Below are 25,261 nucleotides of genomic sequence, written 5' to 3'. Positions count from 1 at the left end.
GTTGTCTGTCTCGCAGGCGGCGGCACACTGGAGACCATCCCGTGCTCGCGCGTGGGCCACGTGTTCCGCAGCTTCCACCCCTACGGCCTGCCTGCGCACTCCGACACGCACGGTAAACTGTCCCCCCACACAGACATATGAAACTCCACACATAGTACGTAGTAGTAGACAGGTCGAGCTTGCAAGCGGGAAGGGAACGCGCCGCACACCCGCACAGCCCCCGCGCTGACCCGGTGCGGACGAGCGCGGGTGACGTGCGTGCGGCACACGAAGACCGTCGCGTCCGAATTGGTGTGTTTCAGGCTGTATGGTTTATGACCTTTGCATAAACTTGCTTGTTTCCTCGCAAAATATGGTAAAGCACTATACAAGTCTTGGCGGAAATAGGAAGAGGTGGCTGACGCAGAAGTCCTCGGCCTGTAGTGCAGTCGGCCGGCCTGTCTGCTAATTCGCTGACTCAGTGTCAGTTGACATTTATTTTTAATCCATTGAAGGTTTTCTACGAAAAATTATTTTATATCGCACAATGAAGTAGCTAGAACCAACTAATATCAAATGAGCTGCTGAGATCTATAGAGCGCACTTTGACTTTGCTCAGACTTAAGATTGAATTCAAACGAGACAGATTTATGTGAGAGTCACGTTTTAATTCTGTAAGTGTAAGCAAAGTCAGAGTGTGCTCTATGGATCTGAACCCCAGTCAGCGAATCAGCGCTGGACAGGGCCGCACTGTTGCAGGCATCAACACGGCGCGGATGGCGGAGGTGTGGATGGACGACTACGCCGAGCTGTTCTACCTGCATCGCCCCGACCTCAGGGTGAGTGTTCCGGCCCCTGCCATTAGCAGGACCTCGCTCGACGAGGCTAGGGGTAGGGTCGCACTAACATCGATATGATGATCCACCTGTGGAGAAATAGGGGGCATGCACGAGAAATCACTTACCATCTGGTAGGTCTTTGCGTCTTCTAAAGAGTAGACCAGCTCGTATGTGTAGGTAGGGTGAGTGAGTGACAGTGAGTGTAAATGTGGGTGTATTGAGCTGAGCCTACAACGGCGGGAGGCGAGAAGACGTTCAGCCTCCATCCAATCAGCTGTGCCGGGGCGGTGATCTAGTTGGCCCAAATATAGACCACCAATGGGGCCGTAGTGGTGATCCAGATAGCCCGCATATACCCCACCAATGGAGCCATCGGGGAAAATATCTTCGGTGCACCGAGGATCTTCTAGGGCACGCGGCCGCCATCTTAGCTCGTTCCGATCCGACACAAGGAACAACACCGCTATCACGAGAGCCCTTCCCTTACTAATCGCAGGAATACGTATGGGCGCATCGTCGGAACAATTATTCGAGGATCAATCAATAATAATTAGGGTACGCGAATTCGGCCTCTACGAGGCGCGCGCGCCTGCAAAACGGGCCTGCGCTTTGCGGCTGTTAGACTGAATAATGAGGTGCGGACGGACGAGATCCCGAGCGCGCCCGAAGCTTAGCCGAACGCCGCCGACCGACCCAGGCCGGGCGTTGGTGCGCCTTGCTTCCATATGGTCATGACTCATGACAGACCACGTATAATCGCGCTCCTTATATGGGCATAAAAGACTCACACATTCAAGCTTTTGGGCGTGAACAGTGAGTGTCCTTTTTTTTTATTCATTACTAGCAGTTGCCCGCGACTTCGTCCGCGTAAAATTTCTGGTTTTTCATGAGATTAGTAATATTCCCGCTACAAAAGGCCTGCAAAAGGGGTTTTTACGTCGTCGCTAACTTCAAAAACATACGATTTTCATATCACATTCCAACCCCCTTTCATCCCCTTAGGGGTGGATTTTCGTAAAATCCTTTCTTATCTTACACATGCCCCCTAGAAACAACCTACGTTTCAAATTTCAAAGTAATATAACAATACATAGTTAAAATTTTCCTATACAATCGTTGCAAAATGTAAAAGAGCAGCCGGGTAACCTGATGTTAAGTGATTACCGCCGCCCACGAACGAGTTTGCGGGTCCGTCCCTTGTATAACTCTGTGGCAGTTGCCACAATTGCAACTAGATGGCGCTATTCAATCGATAACATTTCATGACGTAGTCCCGAACAAATGTACCGCCGACAGTACTCGCACTAACAGAGTTTTCTGCAATCTGCACTATATATAGAAGATTCAAGATACAACCGTCGGCCCAGCTGGCGCCACCGAGCACAACCAACCGCTCGGTGGGAGATCTCCCTTTGGTACGGTCGAGCCTGCACACCGCTCCCGTGCAACTCCATGTTGCGCCTCTTCTAACTTCGGCAATGTCTTTCTGCCGGTTACAGAAGAACCCCAAGATCGGTGACGTCACTCACCGGCGCGTGCTGCGCGAGAAGCTGAAGTGCAAGAGCTTCCAGTGGTACTTGGACAACGTGTACAAGGAGAAGTTCGTGCCGGTGCGGGACGTGTATGGGTTTGGACGGTGAGTACAGTACGCGGCCGAAACTGATGAACATCGACATTTCATCTTTGTAGAGCGTTGTCTCTGTCACTCATACCCATATGACGCTTCGTGACACAGTGCTCTACAACAAATCTGCTGTCTCCCCTTCTGAAGATCGATGTTCATCACTTTTGGCCGCGTACTGTTCATTTGGTGTGAACTGTGACGTATCTACTAGGCAATGAGTGTCGTCCGTGTCGGCAGGTTCATGAACCCGACGTCGGGCCTGTGCCTCGACACGCTGCAGCGGGAGGGCGAGGCGGCGCCGCTGGGCGTGTACGGCTGCCACGCGCGCCTCGAGGCCACGCAGCACCTCGCGCTGTCGCTGCGAGGCGAGCTGCGCGACGAGGAGAAGTGCGCCGAGGTGCAGTACAAGCGGTGAGTGGGGCATCCGACCCATGAACAGGACCGCGCTCGGACAGGCTAGGGGTAGGGTCGCACTAACAACCAATATGCGAAATTCTTACAAAGAACCCACGAGGCAATTCGGGCCTCACAATTAGTAGTGGGTTATGAGGCAAGATTCAACTCCTTTATTACACCTTATTCAATATTACTCACGCGCAGAAGTCCAGGGAATCCCCGTCATATGCTCAACTTATATAACCATAATTCTATCACGGACACAATCTGATTCCGGACAACAAGGCCACGCCGTGCATGGCGCGTCGAGGTGACGGCCTGTGCACCACAAGTTGTCTTACAATCGCGACAATTTAACTGCGCGTGCTCCATATGCCATTTATAACCACCAGACACAATTATCACCACACAAAGGCAAGATATGGTAACAAGTTATTCTTCAAGCAAGTGGACGCCATCTCAGTTCACTCCGAATCACACAAACACGACATTTTTATCCCAAAGGGCCTTCCCTTACAATTCGCGGGAACACAAAAAGGCCGAGTCGTTCCAGCAATAATAATAATAGTTTTTATTTTCAGGCATAAAACAACCCATATACACATTTACAAATTATAATAAAATAAAATTAACACTATAAAACATACACATACCTATAATAACATACATACAAACATAATACGAGGCCCCGAGGCGCGCGCCGTTGTTTGCTCAAGACTGACCAATGGGGCGCGGAGGGCGCGGAGGGCGCGGAGGGCGCGGAGGGCGCGGGCGAGCTCACGAGCGCAGCTGACCGACTCACGCAATTGGGCGTGAACGATGACATTTCGGCTTTGTAGAGCGTTGTCTCTGTCACTCGTACCTATTGTAATAGTTATAGTTTTATTTGCTAAAATGTACAATTTCATTTTACATCTATTTTGTTCTAACACATTCAACCAGTTACTTAGTGTGCAGAGTTAGCAAAAAGCGTTTTGTCGGTCTCATAACGGCAGAGACAACGCTCTACGAAACTGCTATCTCTTTCTAAGGGTCAGGATTTTTAAAAACCTAAATCCACACGGACGAAGTCGCGGGCACCAGCTAGTTGTACTATATTTCAGTGTAATGCTTTGTGTTACTTGTTAGTGACGTTACTTTTGGTGCAGGGGTGAGGTGGGGGCGGTGGGGGAGGTGGGGGAGGACCTGAGCCGGCGGGTGCTGATGGTCACTTGCCACGGGAAGCAACGCGGGCAGGTTGGTGCATTTATGTTTTTAGTGTGAAGTCACAAGATGCGGTGCCGCTGCGTCATCCTACATACAAATAAATAAATAATGAAAATGAAGAAAATTATCGTAAAATGTTGGCGGGGGACAGGGGAGCATGCTTTGTTGTGATTGGTGGACTCATAAGTGACGTAATCGCGACAATGTGCGGAATGAGGGCGCCGACTTTAATGCTAAGCAAGTGCCTGAGCTCGGCGCGGGGGGGGGGGGGGGGGAGGGGGGGGGGGTGGAAGGTTAACTCAAGCATATGGCCAAGTGTGAGAGCGTATATGCCGAAGCGTTTGCTTGTTATATGACGTATACGACGACGTACGGCGTCTCCAGAAAAGAGCCCTAACACATTTCAATGAGCGACCGTGCGTCTTTTGACCGTGCGGCAGCTAATTGACACATACACACAATGGAGACGATTCTGTATTGGGTGCGTGTTTCCAGAGATGGCGCTACTTGCCCACGGAGCAGCTCCAGCACGTGGAGAGTCGCCTGTGCCTGGCCGCGACCGTCGCGTCGGGCTCCGACGCGATCGTCGCAAAGTGCCGCGACTCGCCGCGACAAGTGTGGAAGATCGACTACAGCGAACTGAACGACTTCGGCATGAACAGTTGAGTGATCGTGAAATTATCGAACTTTGCGACTTTAAGTGACAGGCGTGAGCGTATTTTTCTTTAATTTGTACACTAAAGTTTGGAGTCGATTAAAATTCATTTTCCGTCCTTTTTTAGCAATATTTAAAAGAATAAGATGCAAGTTTAGAAAAAAACATGAGATTATGGTTAAGAATAGATTTGGATTGTGAGAAATGGTTGTCAGTATAACGTGTGTCGTTTCAGACGCCGTCGAGCCGAGCGAGCAGCAGCGGCGGCTGCAGCGCCTGCGCGGCAACCGGTCAGTGTGAACACGCCTTACTGCACACGCAGCGTTCTCACCGTATGTCTGTCCAGAGTTCCGTACCCTAAGCTCGCCAACGGGACTCTATCAGATACAAGTTAGCCCTTAACCGCTATCTCACCTGGCGGTAAGTGATAATGCAGTCTAAGATGAAAGCGGGCTACCCTGGAAGGGGTATGGCAGTTTTTATTAAACCCACGTCCCTTTGGTTTCTACACGGCATCGTACTGGAACGTTTAATCGCTTGGCGGTGAGAAGTTGACCGAAACCTTCTCCCAGACCAGACCAGAGAAAATTTTGAAATTATAATTTCCCCTGCCGTGAATCGAACCCGTGACCTCTTACTAATGAGACCGCAGCGCTCACGGAGGTCCTGGGCTAACCCTCCACCTCCCATGGCCCCACCGACCTCTCGGTTATATGTGCCGAATCGCGGGAGGGCGCCCGTTCGGTACTTGCTCTTGGCGTTTTCCCGGGGCGCCTTCTTGACTCCCTACAAATTATTTTGTCTCCTCCTTGACCCTTATGCTCACTCTCCCCCCCTTGGACGCTACACGTCACTAGCACAGCTGAGATCCTCGCTGCTGCTCCTCCGCGGTGCCGGCCTGGCACCTGGCTCACAGAGGTCATTAAATATTGAAAGTGTTTGGTGTGAAACAGGCGGATATCACGCTCGCTGCTCTCCTACCAGCACGAGAACAGGACCAAGACGCGCCGCCACCACCACAGCAACAAGAAGAGCGCGAGGAGCAAGAAGCACAAGCACAAGAAGGACAAGTTCATCCTCAAGCTGGTGCGCACCGCCAACAACACGGAGCAGCACCTGGAGGTGGACGTGTACTGCAGGCACCAGCAGCTGTACCCCAACAACAGCTTCGTCAGGGATCTCGTCACCGTGCTCAATGACAAAAATATCAAGGTAGGTCACTCACTCACTTTCACTCTTTCATTCTCTTTCATTCAGTTTTCACTTATTCATTCCTTAGTACTCAATCACTAGCCTCAGAGCATCATTCAATTACTATAACAATCTTTCAATCATGCACCGATAGACTAAAGAGCCATTCATATGCTATTTACACACTAGCTCACTCACTCACTCACTCATTCATTGATTCAGTAGAGGAACATAAAAGACAAGCTGATGGTGAAGGTGCCCAAGTCGACTCTAACTCAGTCAGTGATGTTCAGGTGATCAACAACGGGCGCGTGTTCGAGCACCACCGCGTGTCGCAGCTGGTGCCCCGCGAGCACGCGCAGCACGCGCAGCACGACGCCGCGCGCGCCGGCACGTCGGCGCCACACATTGAGCCGTTAGAGGTTGGTTCCTTACTTACTGCAACACTAGCTATGGAAAATACCGGTCAAGTACGAGTCGTCTCGCGCACCGAGGGTTCCGTACTACAGTACAGACATTTTGTACGATAAATCAAAAACTATGATACATAAAAATAAACAAAAATCTGTTTTAGAGTGTACAGGTCTTTCATATGATACCCCACTTGGTGTAGTTATCTCATTTGAAGGTTGAAAATACTAATTATTAGTTCATGAACACATATTTTTTTACACAAATTCACGGTTTGCGGATTCTCCCCCTCACGTACTATAGTACCTACCTACCCAGCACCCGCCTGCCAAATTTTATGATTCCGTCAACGGTGCTAGGTTTCTTGACAGACAGACAACGTATGGGGATCTTTCACACACTTTCAAACAAACATACTATCATACATACATACTAAAATTCACATACACAAACTACAAAGAAACACACCTTTCATATATAGACCGCAGGTCGCGTGCAGAGCTAGTATGCGCGCCGCCGCCGCTCTGTATGCCTGCACCCGCCTGCGCCCGCGCATCGCATATCGATGCCGACCTAATAAATTGCAACCCGCCAGTCTGTTCCAACGCGCCACTGCGCCACTGCGCCACTGCGACACCGCGCCCACGCATGTTCAGTGGCCGCACGCCAGACACGCGTTATAATAATTTAATTCTGTTTTTATCGAACCGCGGGCCTTTTGCTATTCTTCAAGTTTGTTGTATATATAGTTACGTTGTAAATAGTATAATATCTTTGTGTGTATATTGTAAATTCACAAGAAATACAGATCGGTGGTAAGAAGAAGAATACGGGATTTCATTTACCCACACCTCACGCACCACCATAAACGAAGTGATTCGATACGGGTTCCGTTTTTCCTTTTGAGGTACGGAACCCTAAAAATCTTTATTATAAGTTAAGTTAGTTTTAAGTTTTCACTTCCGTAATTCCTGTTGACTGCCAATTTTTTTTTGATTATGAATTATCGTTCCCAGTCGAAAACTCAAAAGAAGAGGAAACATAAGAAGACCAGCCATCTCCAACCTCTCACCGTACTCCCCACTCCAGATCCCGTACACAAAGTAGACAGAATAGATGCAACAGACGACGCGGCAGACGCAATAGAACGAGGAGACGCGGCCGAGGAACCGGTAGAGAAGAAGATAATTATAGAAGACTTTGTGGAAGTGAAGCCGAGCACCGTTGCCACACAGGTATATCTAAATACTAGAGAGATTCGTCCGCGTGGATTTAGGTTTTTAAAATTCCGTGGAAACTTGATTTTTCGGGATAAAAAGTAGCCTTTGTCCTTCCCCGGGATGCAAGCTATCGCTGTACCAAATTTCGTCAAAATCGGTTGAACGGATGGGCCGTGAAAGGCTAGCAGACAGACAGACACACTTTCGCATTTATAATATTAGTATGGATATAAGGTGACTGACTGACTGACTGATTGACTGACTGACTGATCTATCAACGCACAGCTCAAACTACTGGACGAATCGGGCTGTGGCATGCATGCATGCAGATAGCTATTATGACGTACACATCCGCTAAGAGAGGGTTTTTGAAAATAAACCCCTAATTAGGGTGAATTAGTGCAGTCCACGCGAACGAAGTCGCGAGCATAAGCTAGTAATATTATAATTTGGATGATTTCAATCAATTGAGTAAAATAATCTGAATTAGGTAACTAGGCATGGTATCTGACTGAATGTCAGTCGGTCGGACATCCGCTGTGTGCGCTGGACAGCGGACGTGTGTGGGGTGTGTGACGTCGCGACGTCAGCACGACGGAAGACAGGCGACAGTACTGTCATTAGCCATGCACACACTAACATATATGTCACCCTAATACAATTGCTTTTGTTTTGGTCTGCAGCGGTCGCCAAAGAAACGCAAACGCGTCCGACCGCGAGTTCCCGCCCGCCCCGCGCCGCCGCCCGCCCGCCCCGCGCCGCCGCCCCACAGGTGACTTTCTACATATTCTACAATAGGGAGCTAACTGCATTGTACCCGCGCTAATCCGCTGCGGGTGACGTGCGGGCGTGCGGGGCGTCCCGCCGCCTCATGTCCCGATCGCCATCTCAACGTGTCGCGATCACTTGTTGCGATACACAGGTACATCATACATAAAAACCGGCCAAGTGCGAGTCAGGCTCGCGCAATGAGGGTTCCGTACTACAGTCGTATTTTTTCGACATTTTGCACGATAATTCAAAAACTATGATGCATAAAAATAAATAAAAATCTGTTTTAGAATGTACAGGTAAAGGCCTTTCATATGATACCTTACTTGGTATAGTCACTCACTTCGAAAGTTGAAAATACTAATTATTAGTTCATGACCACAATTTAATTTTTTTTGTGTGATCTAACCCTAAATTCACGGTTTTCAGATTTTTCCCCAAATGTCAGTTATAAGATCTACCTACCTGCCAAAATTCATGATTCTAGGTCAACGGGAAGTACCGTGTAGGTTTCTTGACAGACAGACAGAAAGACAACAAAGTGATCCTATAAGGATTCCGTTTTTCCTTTTGAGGTACGGAACCTGGAAATGTCCTTCCCCGGGATGTAAGCTAACGCTGTACCAGATTTCAGCAAAATCAGTTCAATTGTTGGGCCGTGAAAAGCTAGCAGACAGACAGACAAACACACTTTCGCATTTATAATATTAGTATGGATATTATACCTCTTTTGAATACTTTTTGACTACGGCATTTTGTAATCTGTTATTTTGTTTGTTGTCAGCGGTGCTGGTGCTGCTGAGTGGCAGGACTCCGTGAGGACGGAGAGGCTGTCCTCGCTGGAGGACGCGCCCCTGGTGAGCGGGGAGAGGCGCGCGGACCTCAGCGACGACACGTGGCCCGTTGGTGAGTGCCCTTACATTTTACCCGACTGTGGCGAGGGTCATTTGTTTGACCTGTATGTATGACTGACTGTACCGATTTTGATAAATGAAATGAAATGAAATGAAAATCTTTTTTATTCGTATAAACTTTTACAAGTGCTTACGAATAGTCGGATGCATCTACCACTGGTTCGGAATGCCTTAATACATGAAACGTCATTAGATTGGTGACGTCGTCGTGTCGGCGCGAGTATCACTTGGTAGGTACATAACATTCCTAAAAAATCTAAAAGGTGGTATTTATGCACTTTAGTGTGCGGACTGCAAAACATGCCGTGCGGACCGCACTCGGGGCTTTTTGAATTGTTTTTAAATGACTTGCTACCTTTACATACTGGTAACACTACTGTGTCTGCGTGACGTACAGACATACTGGTAACACTACTGTGTCTGCGTGACGTACAGACATCCTCTGCGGGGCCGAGAATTTGCTTTTGTTATATGGTTTCCAAACAAATTTTAGGTATTTCAATATTTATTACACAAATATAAGCAATGTACATGATATAAATAAATTCGTTTCATTTCATATACAATAGGCTAGTTGACACTTTTTTTATGTAGGTCTTAAATGGTTAATATATTTTGTCCTATTAGATCAAAAAAATTAACACTATATTTTTTTGCGCCCTAAAAACCGTAAAACTTTAATTTAAAAATATATTTTTCTTAGACAGCTGAAAACACTGTCGGCCATGTTTGGCCGATAGATTATCTGTGCTCTGACGTCATGCATTTGTAAACAACAGCATAACCTCCCAAAGTTTAATAAACATGACTTCTATACTAGTTTACATGAAAAATATAGTAATTATCGTCATTGTATCATCCGAGAATGTAAAAAAGTAGATAATTTAAAGTCCTGACAAACTTTTACGGACTTTAAATTTTATATATATGGATACTACGTTAGTCCACGCCTGACATAGGGATGACATTTCTTTGTTTACATATTTAATGACGTCACATCATGGCTGACAGCGTTTTCTGCGTTTCAAATAAAAATAAAAATTGTATTTTTTTAAATTGGATTTATATATCCTGCGTTTTTAATAATTGTTTTTCATATATTTCATTGTCTTAAGCAAAATACTATAATAAATAATCATTTATTGGACGAAATTAGATATGAGTCAAGTAGCCTATTTTGTTGGTCCACAGTGGAATCCCGTTTCCGCAGCAACAATACGCGCGCGCACGTCACGGTCCGCACGCGTATGCGCGCGCCGTATCACTATAGCGCTTTACCCGTGTTCACTCACCCACAGGTCAGTAAGTTTGTTTGTATGAAGTAATCTCTGGAACTACCTGAACCGATTTTAAAAGTTCTTTCACCAGTACAAAGCTACATTATTCTTGCAACAAAACGTGGAGGCTTCCACGTCACTGGCAGGCGTCAAGTGTTACTACATTTGACGCAGGTAGCTCTGTTTTTGACCTACCGTCGTAAAACCTGCAACAATCATTATTACAATCTCAATTGTTGCGATTGGCTGAATTTGTGCGATTCTTGTTGCAACAATGCATTGTAGCCAATAGTGAGCGAGCGTCGACCAATCGATCGTGACATTGTAGCTGTCATTCTGCCGCAATCGCGCAGCAGGATCAAACCGAGCCTGCTCTGCCTGTGCTCAGTAGTGGACGGCTGCCAGCGCGTGTGGTAAGGCAGTGTTTCCGCAGGAGGTGGACAACGAGCTGAGCGCTGACGCGGCGGAGAGGACGCCGCTGAAGGTGGTGATGAGGAGCAACCTCACCTTCAACCTGGACGACGAGTTGTTCCGCTGGCGACAACGTACCGCGGACGACGTCGCGTGAGTCCACTAGTATACGACACCAGCTTGTCCCCACAACTTACACAAATACCAAACACCTCTTTTACCGCCCTTAGGGGTTGAATTTTCTAAAATCCTTTCTTAGCGCATGTTTACGTCATAATAGCTATCTGTATGCCAAACAACCCGATCGGTCCAGTAGTTTGAGTTGTGCGTGAATAGCTCGGTCAGTCAGTCAGTCAGTCAGCCAGCTTTTCCTTTTATATACATACCTATACTGTATACAGATTAACATTTGCACTGTATCCACAAACATCTTTGTATGCAGTTTTGTTTCTTTAAAAAAAAGATTCCGACGAATTGAGAACTTCCTTCTTTTTTTTTGAAGTTGTTAATAAGATATTGGGGCCGATTCTCTTGTACACAATCTCTTAACTAAATTAAATTAACAGGTCTAAATCTAGTGCTATCCTTGTCCGCAAGCAACACTATGAAAGGGATAGCAATAGATTTAGACGTGGCATTTTAGTTTAGTTTAGAGATTGTGTACAACGCAATTAGCCTTAATGTTTCACTAAAGTAAAATGATCTAACTTATGTAAGGTAGTTATTCCCTCGGGACCCATGATTCATCCCGCCCTGTGTGATGTGTGATGCTGTGTGGACCACGACACGCGCACAACTACCAAACAATAAACATTTTTTCTTCCTTTCTGTAATCTAAGCAACCAAACAAATTGAAATGCATCCTTTCTTATTTCCAGCAATCTGCTCGGCGAGCTGGTCATCCCGGCCAACACGCCCAAACACAGACACACCAGCGCCGAGACCGACACCAACACACAGACACACGACCAAACACACAGCACACACGACACACACGAACAAACACACACGGACACAGACGCAGATGACGAAAAAAAGCCGCAATATACATTAGACAATGATATAGAAAAAGAGTTGCATAGACAGAGTGAAGGAGAGACTGCACAGAGTAAGAAAGAGATTGAAGAGAAGAGTGGGAAGGAGTTTAGAGAGGATAGTGGGAAGGACGAGCTATTGACGGGGAGAGGGAGAAGTAGAATCGTTGCTGAGGACTCGTCGTCGTCGGAGAGTGACGAGGACGAATAGATTTACCCGTACCGGCAGTAATATTGAACTTTGGTTCACAGAGCGTCGTCTCTATCACTCGTACCTGTGTGACGATTCAACAGTCTCAACGACAGAGACAACGGTCTACGAATCCGTTATCTCTAACGTTCGATGTGCAATAGATACCGTGTGTATTACTTTCGGGTTTTTATCTTTCCTCGTTAGAAGTTCTACTATTTGTTAATAACTATGAGATTATTGTAAATTGACAACTACCTACATTTTGTTAGAAAACCGTTTTACTCGTTGAAAAGAGATTATCTACTTATTGTATAAAAATACTAATAGTCAGGTCGAGATGGCAATCGGAGAGGGAACGCCCCGCACACCCGCACAGCCCCCGCGCGGACCCGATGCGGGTGACGTGCGGGTGTGCAGGGCGTTCCCTCCCCGATTGCCATCTCGACCTGTCGCGTACTATAGTTATATATAGTCTTAATAAATGTGGTAACTGCCCCGTTGATGTAGTTAGCATGTTCGACTGCAGACGACGAGGTCCTAGGTTCGATTCCCAGGTCGGGCCAAAATAATATTGTCAGCCGTCTTGTAAGTTTGCGTTATAATTATCACCACTATATTATCTTACAAATCTAACACTATACCAGACAATCAATAAGAGTAATTTATTACCTATTTTGAATAAATCATTTGACTTTGACTTTGACTTTGACTTGGATTTTTTGTTAAGAAATTCTCAGTACCTACTAGCCCGGAGTCAGCAAGCCGTGTCTCGGAGAGCACGTAATTTTTGTACAGGTACAAATGACAGCCAAAAATCTCAGTGGCGTTAGCTATTTTGAGGTACCAACCATGTTTTCAAAAAACATCCGAAATTCGATTCGAAAATGTTTTCAAAAACATTTTTTTTTAAATTCATCATAGGTATACGCTTGACCACAATCACACCTGATGGGAAGTGATGATGTGGCCTAAGATAACATTCGTCAATCAATCATGAAACATACTTTTGTTCGTGATTGGTGACTCAAAATGGTTAACGCCTACTGATATTTTGTCTATCATTTGTATGGGATACGTAACTAACTAAGTTTCCGCGGATACAGTATAGCTATAATTAGTATTAGTATAGTAAGTTGTACGTCGGAGTATTAAGCAAGCTTTATTTTATTTTTATTTTATTCGTTTATTTGCAATCAACAGCGATACATACAATATAATTAACTTAGGAACTATGCCGTCCTGTAGCTCTCTACATATATATCTACTTATATCTCTATGTATAAAAATGAATTGCTGAATGTGTTGCTGATCGCAAATCTCGAGAACAGCTGAACCGATTTCGCTAATTCTTTTTTTATAATATTCCTTGAAGTACGAGGATGGTTCTTACGGAGAGATAAATTTAAAAAAAATCCTGAAAAAGAATCGTCTGTTAGGCGGCAGACGGCAGTAGAGTAGTAGCGGCGGAGTTCGCCGGCAGCTAGTCTATTATAAATAAGGTAATGTGAAAGCAATCAGTAGGTACTCTTAATTATTCAAATCAATTTCAAATTTTTCTGAAATGTGTCGCTAATATCTGCATTGACCTTATTACAATCTACTAGCTGATGCCCGCGACTTCGTACGCGTGGATTTAGATTTTGCGAAAAACCTGGGGGAACTCTGATTTTCTGGAATTTGTTTGTTGGTTTGTCCTTCAATCACGTCGGAATGTAGCAACGGATTGAGTGATGTTTTGCATGGAAAGTCCTGGAGAGTGACATAGGCGCGACATTTTGTCCCGGAAAATCGAAGAGAATAGAATAGATTTTTATTCAAGTAAACTTTTACAAGTGCTTTTGTATCGTCGGGATCCCGATCCGGGTAGAGATCCACGCATAAGACATCGACTAGTATAGAATGAAGTTGAATACGTACGCTCCTTGCTGAGAGGAGGCCCGTGCTCTGTAGTGAGCCGGCGATGGGTTGATCATCATTAGAAACCAAACCATGCAATTATATAAATGAAGTAAGTAGTATAATGACTTAGAGGTGCTCAATAATTGATATTAAGATGTAGAATGTTAGGTAGAGATCAGGTGTTGATGTTGTAGATTAGGTAATGACTGCCCCTTAACTAACGAGCTAGTGGTGTCGATTCTGATGTACACACAACTAAAAAAGAATCCTCTTTTTCTTTTTAATATTGCTAAAAAATGTCAAAACATGAATCTTCAATTAACAACTTTTACACTTTTAGTGCTATTTACTAAACACTAGTAGACAGCACGAAACTGCCGGCAACTGAATTCACGAGGTTTGACAGTTTTAAATTAAAATAAATTTGTCTGTCCTTTTCTCATTACATAGGTAAGAAAAGGATGTGAATACTCTAAAATTTAGTTGCCATTAGAATCAGTACCTACTAATGTTAGATGACCAATGACTTACCACAAAGCTGACCAATTAGTTGACCACATATCACAAGTCTGACCAATTATTTAACCACATGTCACAAATCTGATGAATTAGTTGACCACATATCACATAAATGACCAATCAGATGATCACAAATGGCAAAGGTGACGAATTAGCTGACCAAAGTCACCCAACTTGTTCTAGAATATTATGTAATCCTTGTAGTGTAGGGATACCATCAACCACCTAATAGAAATAAATAAAAGTAAAAAATATCACACGTGACCTTGAGTTTGCCACATATCACAAAGAGTGTTTAATGATTTTGGAATTATTGTAAAATTGAACCAAGAATGTTAGGGGGTAAAACGTAGATTTGTACATAAGTTTTCGTTTGTATAGATTATACTATCATAATATTTGAAAACCCCACTCTCAAACGTATTTTTGTAAATGTCAATTCACATATCAGACTTTTCGAAGAGTTGCAATAAAATATTAAGACTGAAATGTTTGTTTTATTTCTATACGAAAATAAATTCCATTTCATGAAAGTTAATCTTACGCGCTTCTCCATACATACGTATCACGCCTACTCTTCTATTCTTTGTTGTTCTAGATCTAAGCCTTATATTGATTTATCTATCCTGAACAAGGTGGTGGGCAGCGGTTGGATGAGGAAGACGGAATGTCCAGCAGTGGACATTAGCATAATATGCCCACGACTTTGTCCGCGGAGTACAATTTTCTAAAATCCTTTATTAGCGGATATCTACGTCATAACAACTATCTGCGTGTCTGTCGGCCCGATCCGTCCAGTAGTTTGAGCTGTGCGTTGATAGATCAGTCAGTAGGTACGTCTGCTTTTCCATAATATTTTTTTAATGAAATAAACTCGTATTGTATCAGTTTTTCAATATATTAATATAATCAACTTACAAAAATATTTTTCTCACTTATCACACGTTGAGAATCAGTAGGTTTCACATCTAAAGTAAATAATCAACTACTTAAACAATTTTCCATAAACTATCAACATAAAAAAGAAATAAAGGTAATCAATAAATATGTTTCATTTTTATTGATGTGTTCTGTAGAGATTACACATTAATCAAATAAACACTTTAAAAAATTTACACAATAAAAAACCGGCCAAGTGCGAGTCAGGCTCGCACAATGAGGGTTCCGTACTACAGTCGTATTTTTTCGACATTTTGCACGATAATTCAAAAACTATGATGCATAAAAATCTGTTTTAGAATGCACAGGTGAAGACCTTTCATATGATACCCCACTTGATACAGTTATCTTACTTCAAAAATTGAAATACTAATTATTAGTTCATGACCACAATTTTTTTTTTTTGTGTGATCTAACCCTAATTTCAGAGTTTTCAGATTTTTCCTCAAATGTCAGCTATAAGATCTACCTACCTGCCAAATTTCATGATTCTAGGTCAACGGGAAGTACCCTGTTGGTTTATTTTGTTTATTTATTTATTTTGTTTATTTGAAAGTAATCAACAGCTGGTAACTGGTTTCTTGACAGACAGACGGACAGACAGACAGAGAGACAACAAAGTGATCCTATATGGGTTCCGTTTTTCCTTTTGAGGTACGGAACCCTAAAAATGAAAAATATTTAGTTAGTAGTAACTAGGTAGGTAGTATAGTAATAGAGATTGGCAAGTTTTACATTACCTATAGTCCGCGACAGGTTGAGATGGCAATTGAGGTATGAGGGGGGGGGGACACGTCCCGCACACCCGCATGTCACCCGCATTGTGTTCCCTCCCCGTTGCCATCTCAACCTGTTGCGAACAATAGGTAGGCAGGCAGGTATTAATAGAGATCGATTGGCAATTTTTACAAAACCTAGATATTTTGTTGTAGGAACATGCAATCAGCAAAGCAAAGCAAGTTTTAAACTAACAAAGGTATAGCGCATAACTGAGTCGACTCCTGCGGTAGTGGGGGGGTGACGTCACAAGTTGACGAGTCACCTCCCCCCCCCCGCACTACCGCAAGTATCTACTCCATTTTATGCCCTTAACTTCTATCAAAAAAAAATTAATAAAAAACATCATAATGTATAAAGACTTAGTTCTAATACTTTTTTAACATCAGACTTAAAGTTTTTTTTTATAAAATATATAATTAATACGCCTCACTCACAACCTTGAATGGGAAGCTGGAGAACATCTCGGTTTAGAGATAAGCATTTCCAATGTAACATTACTTTATAACTACAATTTTGGTACATGAAAAATTAAAAACAAATAAACTTTTAAGTCTACTTCAAAAAAAGATAACAATAATATACAAGTCTTATACGTTTTCGGATAATAAACTATCAATTTAACTTAAAAAAACCGGCCAAGTGCTAGTCAGGCTCGCGCAATGAGGGTTCCGTACTACAGTCGTATTTTTTCGACATTTTGCACGATAATTCAAAAACTATGATGCATAAAAATAAATAAAAATCTGTTTTAGAATGTACAGGTGAAGAACTTTCATATGATACCCCACTTGATATAGTCACTCACTTCGAAAGTTGAAAATACTAATTATTAGTTTATGACCACAATTTAATTTTGTTTGTGTGATCTAACCCTTTTACGGTTTTCAGATTTTTCCCCAAATGTCAGCTATAAGATGTACCTACCTGCCAAATTTCATGATTCTAGGTCCACGGGAAGTACCCTGTAGGTTTCTTGACAGACAGACGGACAAACAGGCAGACAGACAGACAACAAAGTGATCCTATAAGGGTTCCGTTTTTCCTTTTGAGGTACGGAACCCTAAAAATGAAATAATTTCGTTTCTTTATAATATTTATCTAATTTTAGTATTTGTTGTACAAGTACAGAATATAACTGAAATTATACACAAGTTTCAGTTTCTAACATGTAGCCGTTTTTGACATATAGCGTCGAGTTCAATCTCCACTTTGAAGACCCCCATTTCGTATGAGAACCCCCCTAAAAATAAAGCTTTTTATATTTTACCTGTGTGTTTTACCTGTGTGTGTGAACTTAGGTTTTTAAAAATCCCGTGGGAATTCTTTAATTTTCCGGGATAAAAAGTAGCCTATGTCACTCTCCAGGTCGTTAAAAATCAAATTAAATTTTTTACCCATGTAAAAAATCACGTCAATCCGCTGCACCGTTGCGACGTGATTGGAGGACAAACCAATAAATCCACAAACAAACAAACACACTTTCGCATTTATAATATGTGTAATGATTATTCCATAATAATCTCTATATAATATAAAAATGAATCGCTGAATGTGTTGCTGATCGCAAATCTCGAGAACAGCTGAGCCGATTTCGCTAATTCTTTTTTTATAATATTCCTTGAAGTACGAGGATGGTTCTTACGGAGAGAAAAATTTAAAAAATTGTCTGAAAAAGAATCGTATGTCAGGCGCTACGGAGTTGGCCGGCAGCGTGTGAAATATAAAAATCTTTATTTTTATCCAACAGGATGATACCGCGAAGTCTATGTCGGAGCGAACCACTTGTATATACAAAAACGAGAACATATAAATTAGCTAAACCAGATTGGTTTACACAGCCGATAGGAACTACAACACTACATACAGTCTCCGTATCTCCCCTATCCCCCCCACAAACCAGATCGAGGCACGCGTCCCCTCCCGCGCCCGCGCTGCCGGGCCTCCCCCGCCCCCCGCACCTGTAGCGTCTGCTCCTCGCTCCAAGCTGGTTGCCGCTTCCGAACCCCACAAGCAAGTTGCAGCTCCCCTACCCGGCGTGCCTGGTGCGGCTCGCCCCCACTCCAAGCCTGGTACCGCAACCCCGCCCCCCGCGCCTGGTGTATCTCTCCCGCCAGGTGCGGCTCTCCAACACCACAAGCATGTTGCGGCTCCCTCGACCCCCGGACCTGGTGTATCTCGCCCTCGCTTCTCCAATACGTTCGCGGCTTCTTCACCACCAGTGGCTCCACTACCCCTCGCGCCTGGTGCTCCCCCTCGCTCCAACCCGGTGGCGGCTTCGTCACCCCCCGATCTTGATGCGGCTCCCTCACCCCCTCACTAGAAGCCGGTTGTGGTTCTTCAACACCACAAGCATGTTGCAGCTCCCTCGACCCCTGGAGCTGGTGTGCCTCACCCTCACTCCTCCAATACGTTCGCGGCTTTCCTGCCCCCCGCACTGGCTGCGGTCCGCCCACCCCTCGCACCTGATGTGTCTCCCCCTCGCTCCAAATCGGTTGCGGCTCTCTCACCCCCCACGCCTGGTGTGTTTCAGCCACGCTCCAAGCCGGGTGCGGCTTCCTCATCAAAAGTGCAAATAGTTGCGATTCCCCCAACTCCCGCGCCTGGTGAATCTCCCCTTCCCTCCAAGTTGGATATGGAACCCCAACCCTTTGCGCCTGGTGAATCTCCCCCTCGCTCCAAACCTGTTGCGGCTCCCTCACCCTCAGCACCTGGTGAATCTCCCCCTCGCTCCAAACCTGTTGCGGCTCCCTGACCCCCAGCACCTGGTGAATCTCCCCCTCGCTCCAAACCTGTTGCAGCTCCCTCACCCCCAGCACCTGGTGAATCTCCCCCTCGCTCCAAACCTGTTGCGGCTCCCTCACCCCCAGCACCTGGTGAATCTCCCTCTCGCTCCAAGTCGGATATGATAATCCAACCCCTCGCGCCTGGTGGGTTTCCCCGTCGCTCCAAGTCGGATATGACACTCCAACCCCTCGCGCCTGGTGTGTTTCCCCCTCACTGTAAGCCGGTTGCAGATTCCTCAGCCCCCACGCTGGTTGCGGCTCTACCACCCCTTCCGCCTGGCGTAACTCCCCCACACTCCAAGTCGGGTACGTCACCCCAACCCCCTGCGCCGGTTGCGGCTCCACCAGCTGCACCAGCTGCGCATCCCCCGCCTCCCACACCTGCCACGGCTCCGTCACCCCCCACGCCCTGTGCGAGCCCGCCAGTACGCGGTCTGTGATGGGGGGGTGTGGGAGGGAGGGGTGGAGGACCTCGTCCAAATCGTCCATTCCGTAATTTTCCCTTTGGCGGAGCTGGAAACAATTATCGATGGTTAAAAAAATGGTTAATAAGTTTTACTTCCTGTTGGCTGTTGTGTACGCCAAAACAAAGTAAAACTTTATAGTTATGTATTTAATTTTTTAGGGTTCCGTACCTCAAAAGGAAAAACGGAACCCTTATAGGATCACTTTGTTGTCTGTCTGTCGGTTTGTCTGTCTGTCTATCAAGAAACCTACAGGGTACTTCCCGTTGACCTAGAATCATGAAATTTGGCAGGTAGGTAGGTCCATAGAGCAGAAACAAAGAGGAGTTGGCCTAAGCAACTGTGCACTGTGATTTTCAACTAGGTCCTGACGTCATCACTGTGGGCGGGGCCTTAGTTAGTATGCTGTCTGCGTTCGTCAGGTTCACATATATTGAGACTCGTATTATCGGTGTGTTTTCGCGTTTTTAAGAACAAAAGGATGAAGTGTTGTGTTTTATCGTGTCAAAGTTATTCAGACAGACGTTCTGATGCTATGAATGGTATCACATTTCATTTGTAAGTAATTTTATACGTAATTATTAAAATAGTTCTAGATTATTGACATCTAGTGTGAGATAGCTGAACTATGTAGTGACATCAATATATCGATGTTAGGTCGCTAAGCGAGTAGTTTTGCTACTAACCCGCAGATGGAAAATTGAGAAGTGGGCGGCGTTCCACAACCCCTCACCCCGCAAAATGTCACTCGATATTTCATAGGGAAATCTTAATACAACATCTCCTCTTTGTTTCTGCTCTATGGGTAGGTCTTATAGCTGGCTTTAGGAGAAAAATCTGAAAACCGTGAATTTGTGGTTACATCACACAAAAAAAATTAAATTGTGGTCATAAACTAATAATTTTCAATTTTCGAAGTAAGATAACTATATCAAGTGGGGTATCATATGAAAGGGCCTTGCCTGTGCATTTGAAAACAGATTTTTATTTATTTTCATGTATCACAGCTTTTGAATTATCTTGCAAAATGTCGAAAAAATACGACTGTAGTAGGTACACGAAACCCTCGTTGCGCGAGCCTGATTCGCACTTGGCCGGTTTTTTGTAGTATCTTATAATAAGGACTAAAATCGTACTTTTGACATGAACTTTGACACAAAAAGTTAACATGGCGCGTGAGGAGTTAAATGTCTCGTGTAATATCTCCTATTTTCGTTTCTCCAGCGTTTGGTTACACCCCATATAGTTTGAAAAAACTATATATACTCCTCACCCGTCTCCACTCGTACTCCGACTCCAGCACCTTCAGGGTCTTGGCGGAGTGTTCCACAGTCTTCCTCAGCTGCTGCGTCGTCATGTGAGACAGAGACGCCGGGTGCGGGATTTGCAATGCTAGAGGGAGAGAGAAGTTACCGTACAGCAAATAGCGGTGTAGCCTAGTAGTTAGGACTTTCTATTCAGGAGTTCCACAAAAACTAATACTGTGACATACTTTTCTTTATCTTTAGTAATTTAATATTTTTCAAACCCGCAAAACTTGGGGTCAATGCCTCGCCTACGCGGCGTTGCACACGCAGCACCGATCTACGCAAAGTTCGCTGACCTCTCTGCGTATTGTCCCCAACACATGGAGGAACGAGCAGCGATTGTGAAGTTTGGATCATGGTGGCTTTGGTGATAAGGGTGTAAAAAATCTTACGTCAAAGTATAAAGTAATTTTTTTTTTTATTTTCTTCGGAACAAACACTCAGTGTCGTGGCAATCCCCCACCAGATACCCTTAAAGTTGAATTACTGTTATAGTTTAAGGGTCAGACACCAGCGGGGGTTGCAGGGTTGCAGGGTTGGTAGAAACGCTCTCTCAGCTGGTACGCCTAGCCTATAGGCACAGTGTGCGACTCACGTGGAGGCAGCGAGAGGTCCGTCTCGGAGGAGTGCGGCACGACGTGCGCGCCGCGGCAGAAGTGGCTCAGGCTGTCCACAGACGAATTGTGTCCCTCCTGCTATAATACCGACCAATATCTATAACTAAATATATAAAAGGAAAAGTTCAATGAATGAACGAATGACTGACTGACTGACCTGATCTATCAACGCACAGCTCAAATTGGATCGGGCTGAAATTTGGCATGCAGATAGCTACTATGACTAAGGCATCCGCTAACAAAGGATTTTTGAAAATTCAACTCCTAAATGGGTAAAATAGGGGTACATTCTAAAACAGGATTAATTTATTTTTATGCATAACAGTTTTTGATTTATCGTATCGAAAAAAATACGACTGTAGTACGGAACTCTCGGTGCGCGAGTCTGACTCACACTAGGCCGGTTTTTTAACGGCCCAGAAACTTCGGGAGAACATACACCGATTCCTCCGAGGTTTCTGGACCGATTTGCAAAATTTTGTTTAGACAAACAAAATTGTTTGGTGTTTTGTTTGTTTGTGTTTTGTTTGTGTTTTGTTTTGTTTTGTTTGTTGTTTTGTTTGGTGATGCAGGTACAGTTTAGACCTAACGAGACTCACCTGCAGCGGGGCATCCAGCAGCTCGGCCGGGCAGTTGCCATCTATCGCGTCCCAGAGTTTGGCTGCTGCTTCTACGACAATGCAAAAACAAAATAGAAACATATTTTTTACCCGACTATAGCAAAGTCAAAAGGAAGGGTTATAATTTTAACAGTCTATGTATGTATGAGGGTATGACCCCTACATCTATCGGCCTTTTAAACTAGGTAGAATTGTCCAATAATTGTACAATACGATATTTGACAACTAGTCAAATCAGCGACTTTTTAACAAACGTCAAAACGCGCGCTTAGTATGCAAGAATCTATGAAATACTGGAATATGACGTCACATCATATTGACGTACTTTTTTAGTTTAATCGATAATTTAAAATGGTTATAAGTTATAACACTTAAAACTAAGAAACGACGTGGATTTTACGTATTTTGGAAGACCCTCTATTTAACAATCGCTGAGAAATAATTTATTTTTGATATAGTTAAACTGCTACGAGTATAACAACAAATAACGAACTCTTAGGTTTTCCGGGATAAAAAGTAGCCTATGTCACTCTCCAGGTCTTAAACTATACCCATGCAAAAAATCACGTCGATCCGTTGCGACGTGATTGAAGGACAAACCAACAAACAAACACTTTCGCATTAATAATGGGGTAGTGGTTAGTAGTAATTACCCACCTTCAGGCCATATCTCGTTGATTGGCGGAGGGGGCACCACCGGCGCCTTCCCCTCGTCACAACCGGCGCGGCCGTCACCCTCACCCTCACCCTCAGCACCTCCGCGATTGGTCCATTTCGCCATGTTCTGAGCGTTCTGCTCTAACACCAAGTTGTGAAGCTCCGGCTCTCTTAAAAAGTTAAAAAAAACGGTCAAGTGCGAGTCAGACTCGCGCACCGAGGGTTCCGTCCTACACGTGTATTTTTCGACATTTTCCGATATGTTTGGCGATCATTTTCAGCGGAAGTGACGTATTAGCGTTAATTCCGTCTTCTGCAAATTCCCTCTAAATATAGCAATATTATAATATAAATATAGCAATATTATAATATAAATATAGCAATATTATAATATAAAAATGCCAAAAGCATGATATCAGAGCCTCAATAGCGCAACGGTTAAAGGACTGAAATCGGAAAGGTCGCCGGTTCAAACCCCACCCGTTGCACTATTGTCGTACCTACTCCAGCTACCTACAAGCTTTATGCTTAATTGGAGAGAAAAGGGGAATATTAGTCAGCATGATGAACTTAGCTAATATTCTTTTTTTTTTTTAAATGATGAACCTTTCCATAGCAGCTGTGGGTTCCGCTGTACAACACTCCTCGGTGGAGACTTGGTGCTGGTTACATGTGAGGGTGTCTTCAGCATGAGCTCCCCGCGGCCAGATGTTGATGGGCTCCTGCCACTCTTGGGACAAGCTCGGCTGTGGCGGGCTAGTTCCTACAATATACATGGAATACATTAGCACCTTGAGACCCCAACATCTATTGGTTAATATGGTATTACACACCAAGCGAGAAAAATGTAAAAATGTATAAACAAGATAGTATTAGCAATAAGCAATTGAAAAATGTTACTTTCTTCAAAATGTGAATTTTATAATTCACATTTTGAAGATTTCATTTATGGTAGTTTATTATCACTTTAGGACACTTGGTTATTTCATGTTTTGTAAGCAATAAAGTTTCCTATCTATCTATCTAGCTGATGCCTGCGACTTCATCCCTGTGGATTAAAAGTTTTTAAAAATCCTGTTGGAACTTTTGATTTTCCAAAATAACAAGTAGTGACAAATCACTCTCTAGGTCTTTATTCTTTATCTATACCCATGCAAGAAATCATGTCATGCTCCGTTGTGACGTGATTGAAGGACAAACCAACAAAGAAACACACCTGGTTCACTTGTGACAAAACCAACATTCAGTGGGTCTGAAACCTCATTCTCCTCCCAGTTTTCTACCTCATGTGTGGTGTTCACATTCACTCTGCAAAATTATTCATTCACATCAGTTAATAAATCTATAGTAATATACCAATATACCAATGCCAATAAAGAGGTAAATGCCATGCCCCTTTGGTTTCTACACGGCATCGGCCGGAACGCTAAATCGCTTGGCGGCACACCTCACACCGAAGCCAGCCCACGGCCGAAGTCTCCTACCAGACCAGAAATTTATAAATTATAATATTCCAAATCCCTGCCAGGAATCGAACTTGGGACCTCCCACTAATAAGCCCACAATGCTTACCACTGCGCCAGGGAGGTCATCAAATGTATCTAGTACTTAAATAGCATTAATTTAAACAATGTTGAGTTCACCCAGGTAAAACCACTTTGGCCTTAGCTATGCCAACAAATTATTCTTACTTTTCTATTATTTAAATAAGAGAAAAGTAAGAAATCTTCTAAATATATAAAAGGAAAAAGTGACTGACTGACTAATCTATCAACGCACAGCTCAAACTACTGGATGAAGAAAGACAGAAAGCTATTATGACGTAGGTATCCGCTAAAAAAGGATTTTTGAAAATTCAACCTCTAAGGGGGGTAAAATAGGGGTTTGAAAATTGTGTAGTCCACGCGGACGAAGTCGCAGGAATGCCGAGGATTGCAAGGTTTCCTTCGCAGAATGACTTCTTCATCGCAAAGCTCGGCCAAAATAATCATAAGTTTGGTTGAAAATTCAGGTTGCCACAACTATACGCACTCTGAAAACTAGAAAACTGATTGGCTGAAGACTTACTTCTCCACATGTTTCTTTTTCGAACATTTCATACCATTATGGCGCTTTGTACTGAGTTTCCAATTGTGCTTATTCTTGTAGAACTCCAAACGATATATCGCTAGTAGCTCGGATTTAGTGTTGCACGCGGACATTTTGAACTTATTTCACTCTGAAACTCTAGTTTGTTCGAGTACTCGAGTAGAAAAGAAAGTAGGAATACAATTGACCGCCTATTGGAACCAAAATTTTGTTTACGAAAGTTTCGCGTTTCGCAATTTGCCGGCACAAATATGCAAATGTTGTTATTGTGGTTTTTTTTTAGTTTTCGTTTGTGGCCATTTGTGGCTATCTCTATGGTTTGTGGCGTTTGATGTTTGAAGCATGAAGTTGTCGACAGCACAGCCAGCCATATGTTAAAAGTACTCTGTGCAGCCAGCTCGTCCTCTGATTGGCCGCCGACACGACACATGGTCGACACCCGCTCACTATTGGACTCACAGATTGGA

At 44.1% G+C, this 25,261-nt stretch overlaps 2 protein-coding genes and 1 long non-coding RNA gene across 3 annotated transcripts in view; 1 reads left to right on the top strand and 2 right to left on the bottom strand.

Annotated features, from left to right (window-relative positions):
• Positions 1 to 12,708, top strand: part of Vps53 (vacuolar protein sorting 53) — a 40,368-nt gene extending 27,660 nt beyond the window's left edge. Inside the window, exons 21-36 of the mRNA XM_069508048.1 lie at positions 17 to 112; positions 739 to 818; positions 2,318 to 2,454; positions 2,680 to 2,856; positions 3,524 to 3,673; positions 3,987 to 4,074; positions 4,540 to 4,705; positions 4,935 to 4,989; positions 5,653 to 5,911; positions 6,184 to 6,312; positions 7,318 to 7,536; positions 8,205 to 8,293; positions 9,077 to 9,198; positions 10,398 to 10,504; positions 10,917 to 11,047; positions 11,773 to 12,708. Coding sequence (XP_069364149.1) covers positions 17 to 112; positions 739 to 818; positions 2,318 to 2,454; positions 2,680 to 2,856; positions 3,524 to 3,673; positions 3,987 to 4,074; positions 4,540 to 4,705; positions 4,935 to 4,989; positions 5,653 to 5,911; positions 6,184 to 6,312; positions 7,318 to 7,536; positions 8,205 to 8,293; positions 9,077 to 9,198; positions 10,398 to 10,504; positions 10,917 to 11,047; positions 11,773 to 12,139 — 2,372 coding nt within the window. The 3' untranslated portion in view covers positions 12,140 to 12,708. The remainder of the gene's footprint in view (positions 1 to 16; positions 113 to 738; positions 819 to 2,317; positions 2,455 to 2,679; positions 2,857 to 3,523; positions 3,674 to 3,986; positions 4,075 to 4,539; positions 4,706 to 4,934; positions 4,990 to 5,652; positions 5,912 to 6,183; positions 6,313 to 7,317; positions 7,537 to 8,204; positions 8,294 to 9,076; positions 9,199 to 10,397; positions 10,505 to 10,916; positions 11,048 to 11,772) is intronic.
• Positions 1 to 12,816, bottom strand: part of LOC138404326 (uncharacterized) — a 79,665-nt gene extending 66,849 nt beyond the window's left edge. The window contains exon 1 of the long non-coding RNA XR_011238327.1: positions 12,763 to 12,816. This is a non-coding gene — a long non-coding RNA (uncharacterized lncRNA). The remainder of the gene's footprint in view (positions 1 to 12,762) is intronic.
• Positions 12,817 to 18,138: 5,322 nt separating this feature from the next.
• On the bottom strand, positions 18,139 to 25,089 carry LOC138404347 (uncharacterized). Its single transcript, XM_069508065.1, has 8 exons — positions 24,774 to 25,089; positions 23,923 to 24,014; positions 23,313 to 23,469; positions 22,707 to 22,876; positions 22,029 to 22,099; positions 21,408 to 21,507; positions 20,779 to 20,897; positions 18,139 to 19,554 (listed from the first exon to the last, which is right to left on the bottom strand). Exons 1-8 carry the CDS (start codon positions 24,905 to 24,907, stop codon positions 18,139 to 18,141), a joined length of 2,259 nt encoding a protein of 752 aa, XP_069364166.1. The 5' UTR covers positions 24,908 to 25,089.
• Between the last annotated feature and the right edge of the window lie 172 nt (positions 25,090 to 25,261).

Source organism: Maniola hyperantus, chromosome 27 (assembly GCF_902806685.2).
Source record: "Maniola hyperantus chromosome 27, iAphHyp1.2, whole genome shotgun sequence".
Taxonomy (NCBI): domain Eukaryota; kingdom Metazoa; phylum Arthropoda; class Insecta; order Lepidoptera; family Nymphalidae; genus Maniola; species Maniola hyperantus.
The sequence above is the reverse complement of the archived record's forward strand: the minus strand, read 5'-3'. Positions and strand labels throughout refer to the sequence as shown.

Excerpts from the sequence above, each read along its gene's own strand:
- LOC138404347 (XM_069508065.1), bottom strand. The coding sequence starts at position 24,907 with ATGTCCGCGTGCAACACTAAATCCGAGCTACTAGCGATATATCGTTTG. Across the intron at positions 24,015-24,773 it reads AAAAAGAAACATGTGGAGAA|AGTGAATGTGAACACCACAC; the intron begins GTAAGTCTTCAG and ends ATAATTTTGCAG. Across the intron at positions 20,898-21,407 it reads GGACCTCTCGCTGCCTCCAC|CATTGCAAATCCCGCACCCG; the intron begins GTGAGTCGCACA and ends CTCTCCCTCTAG.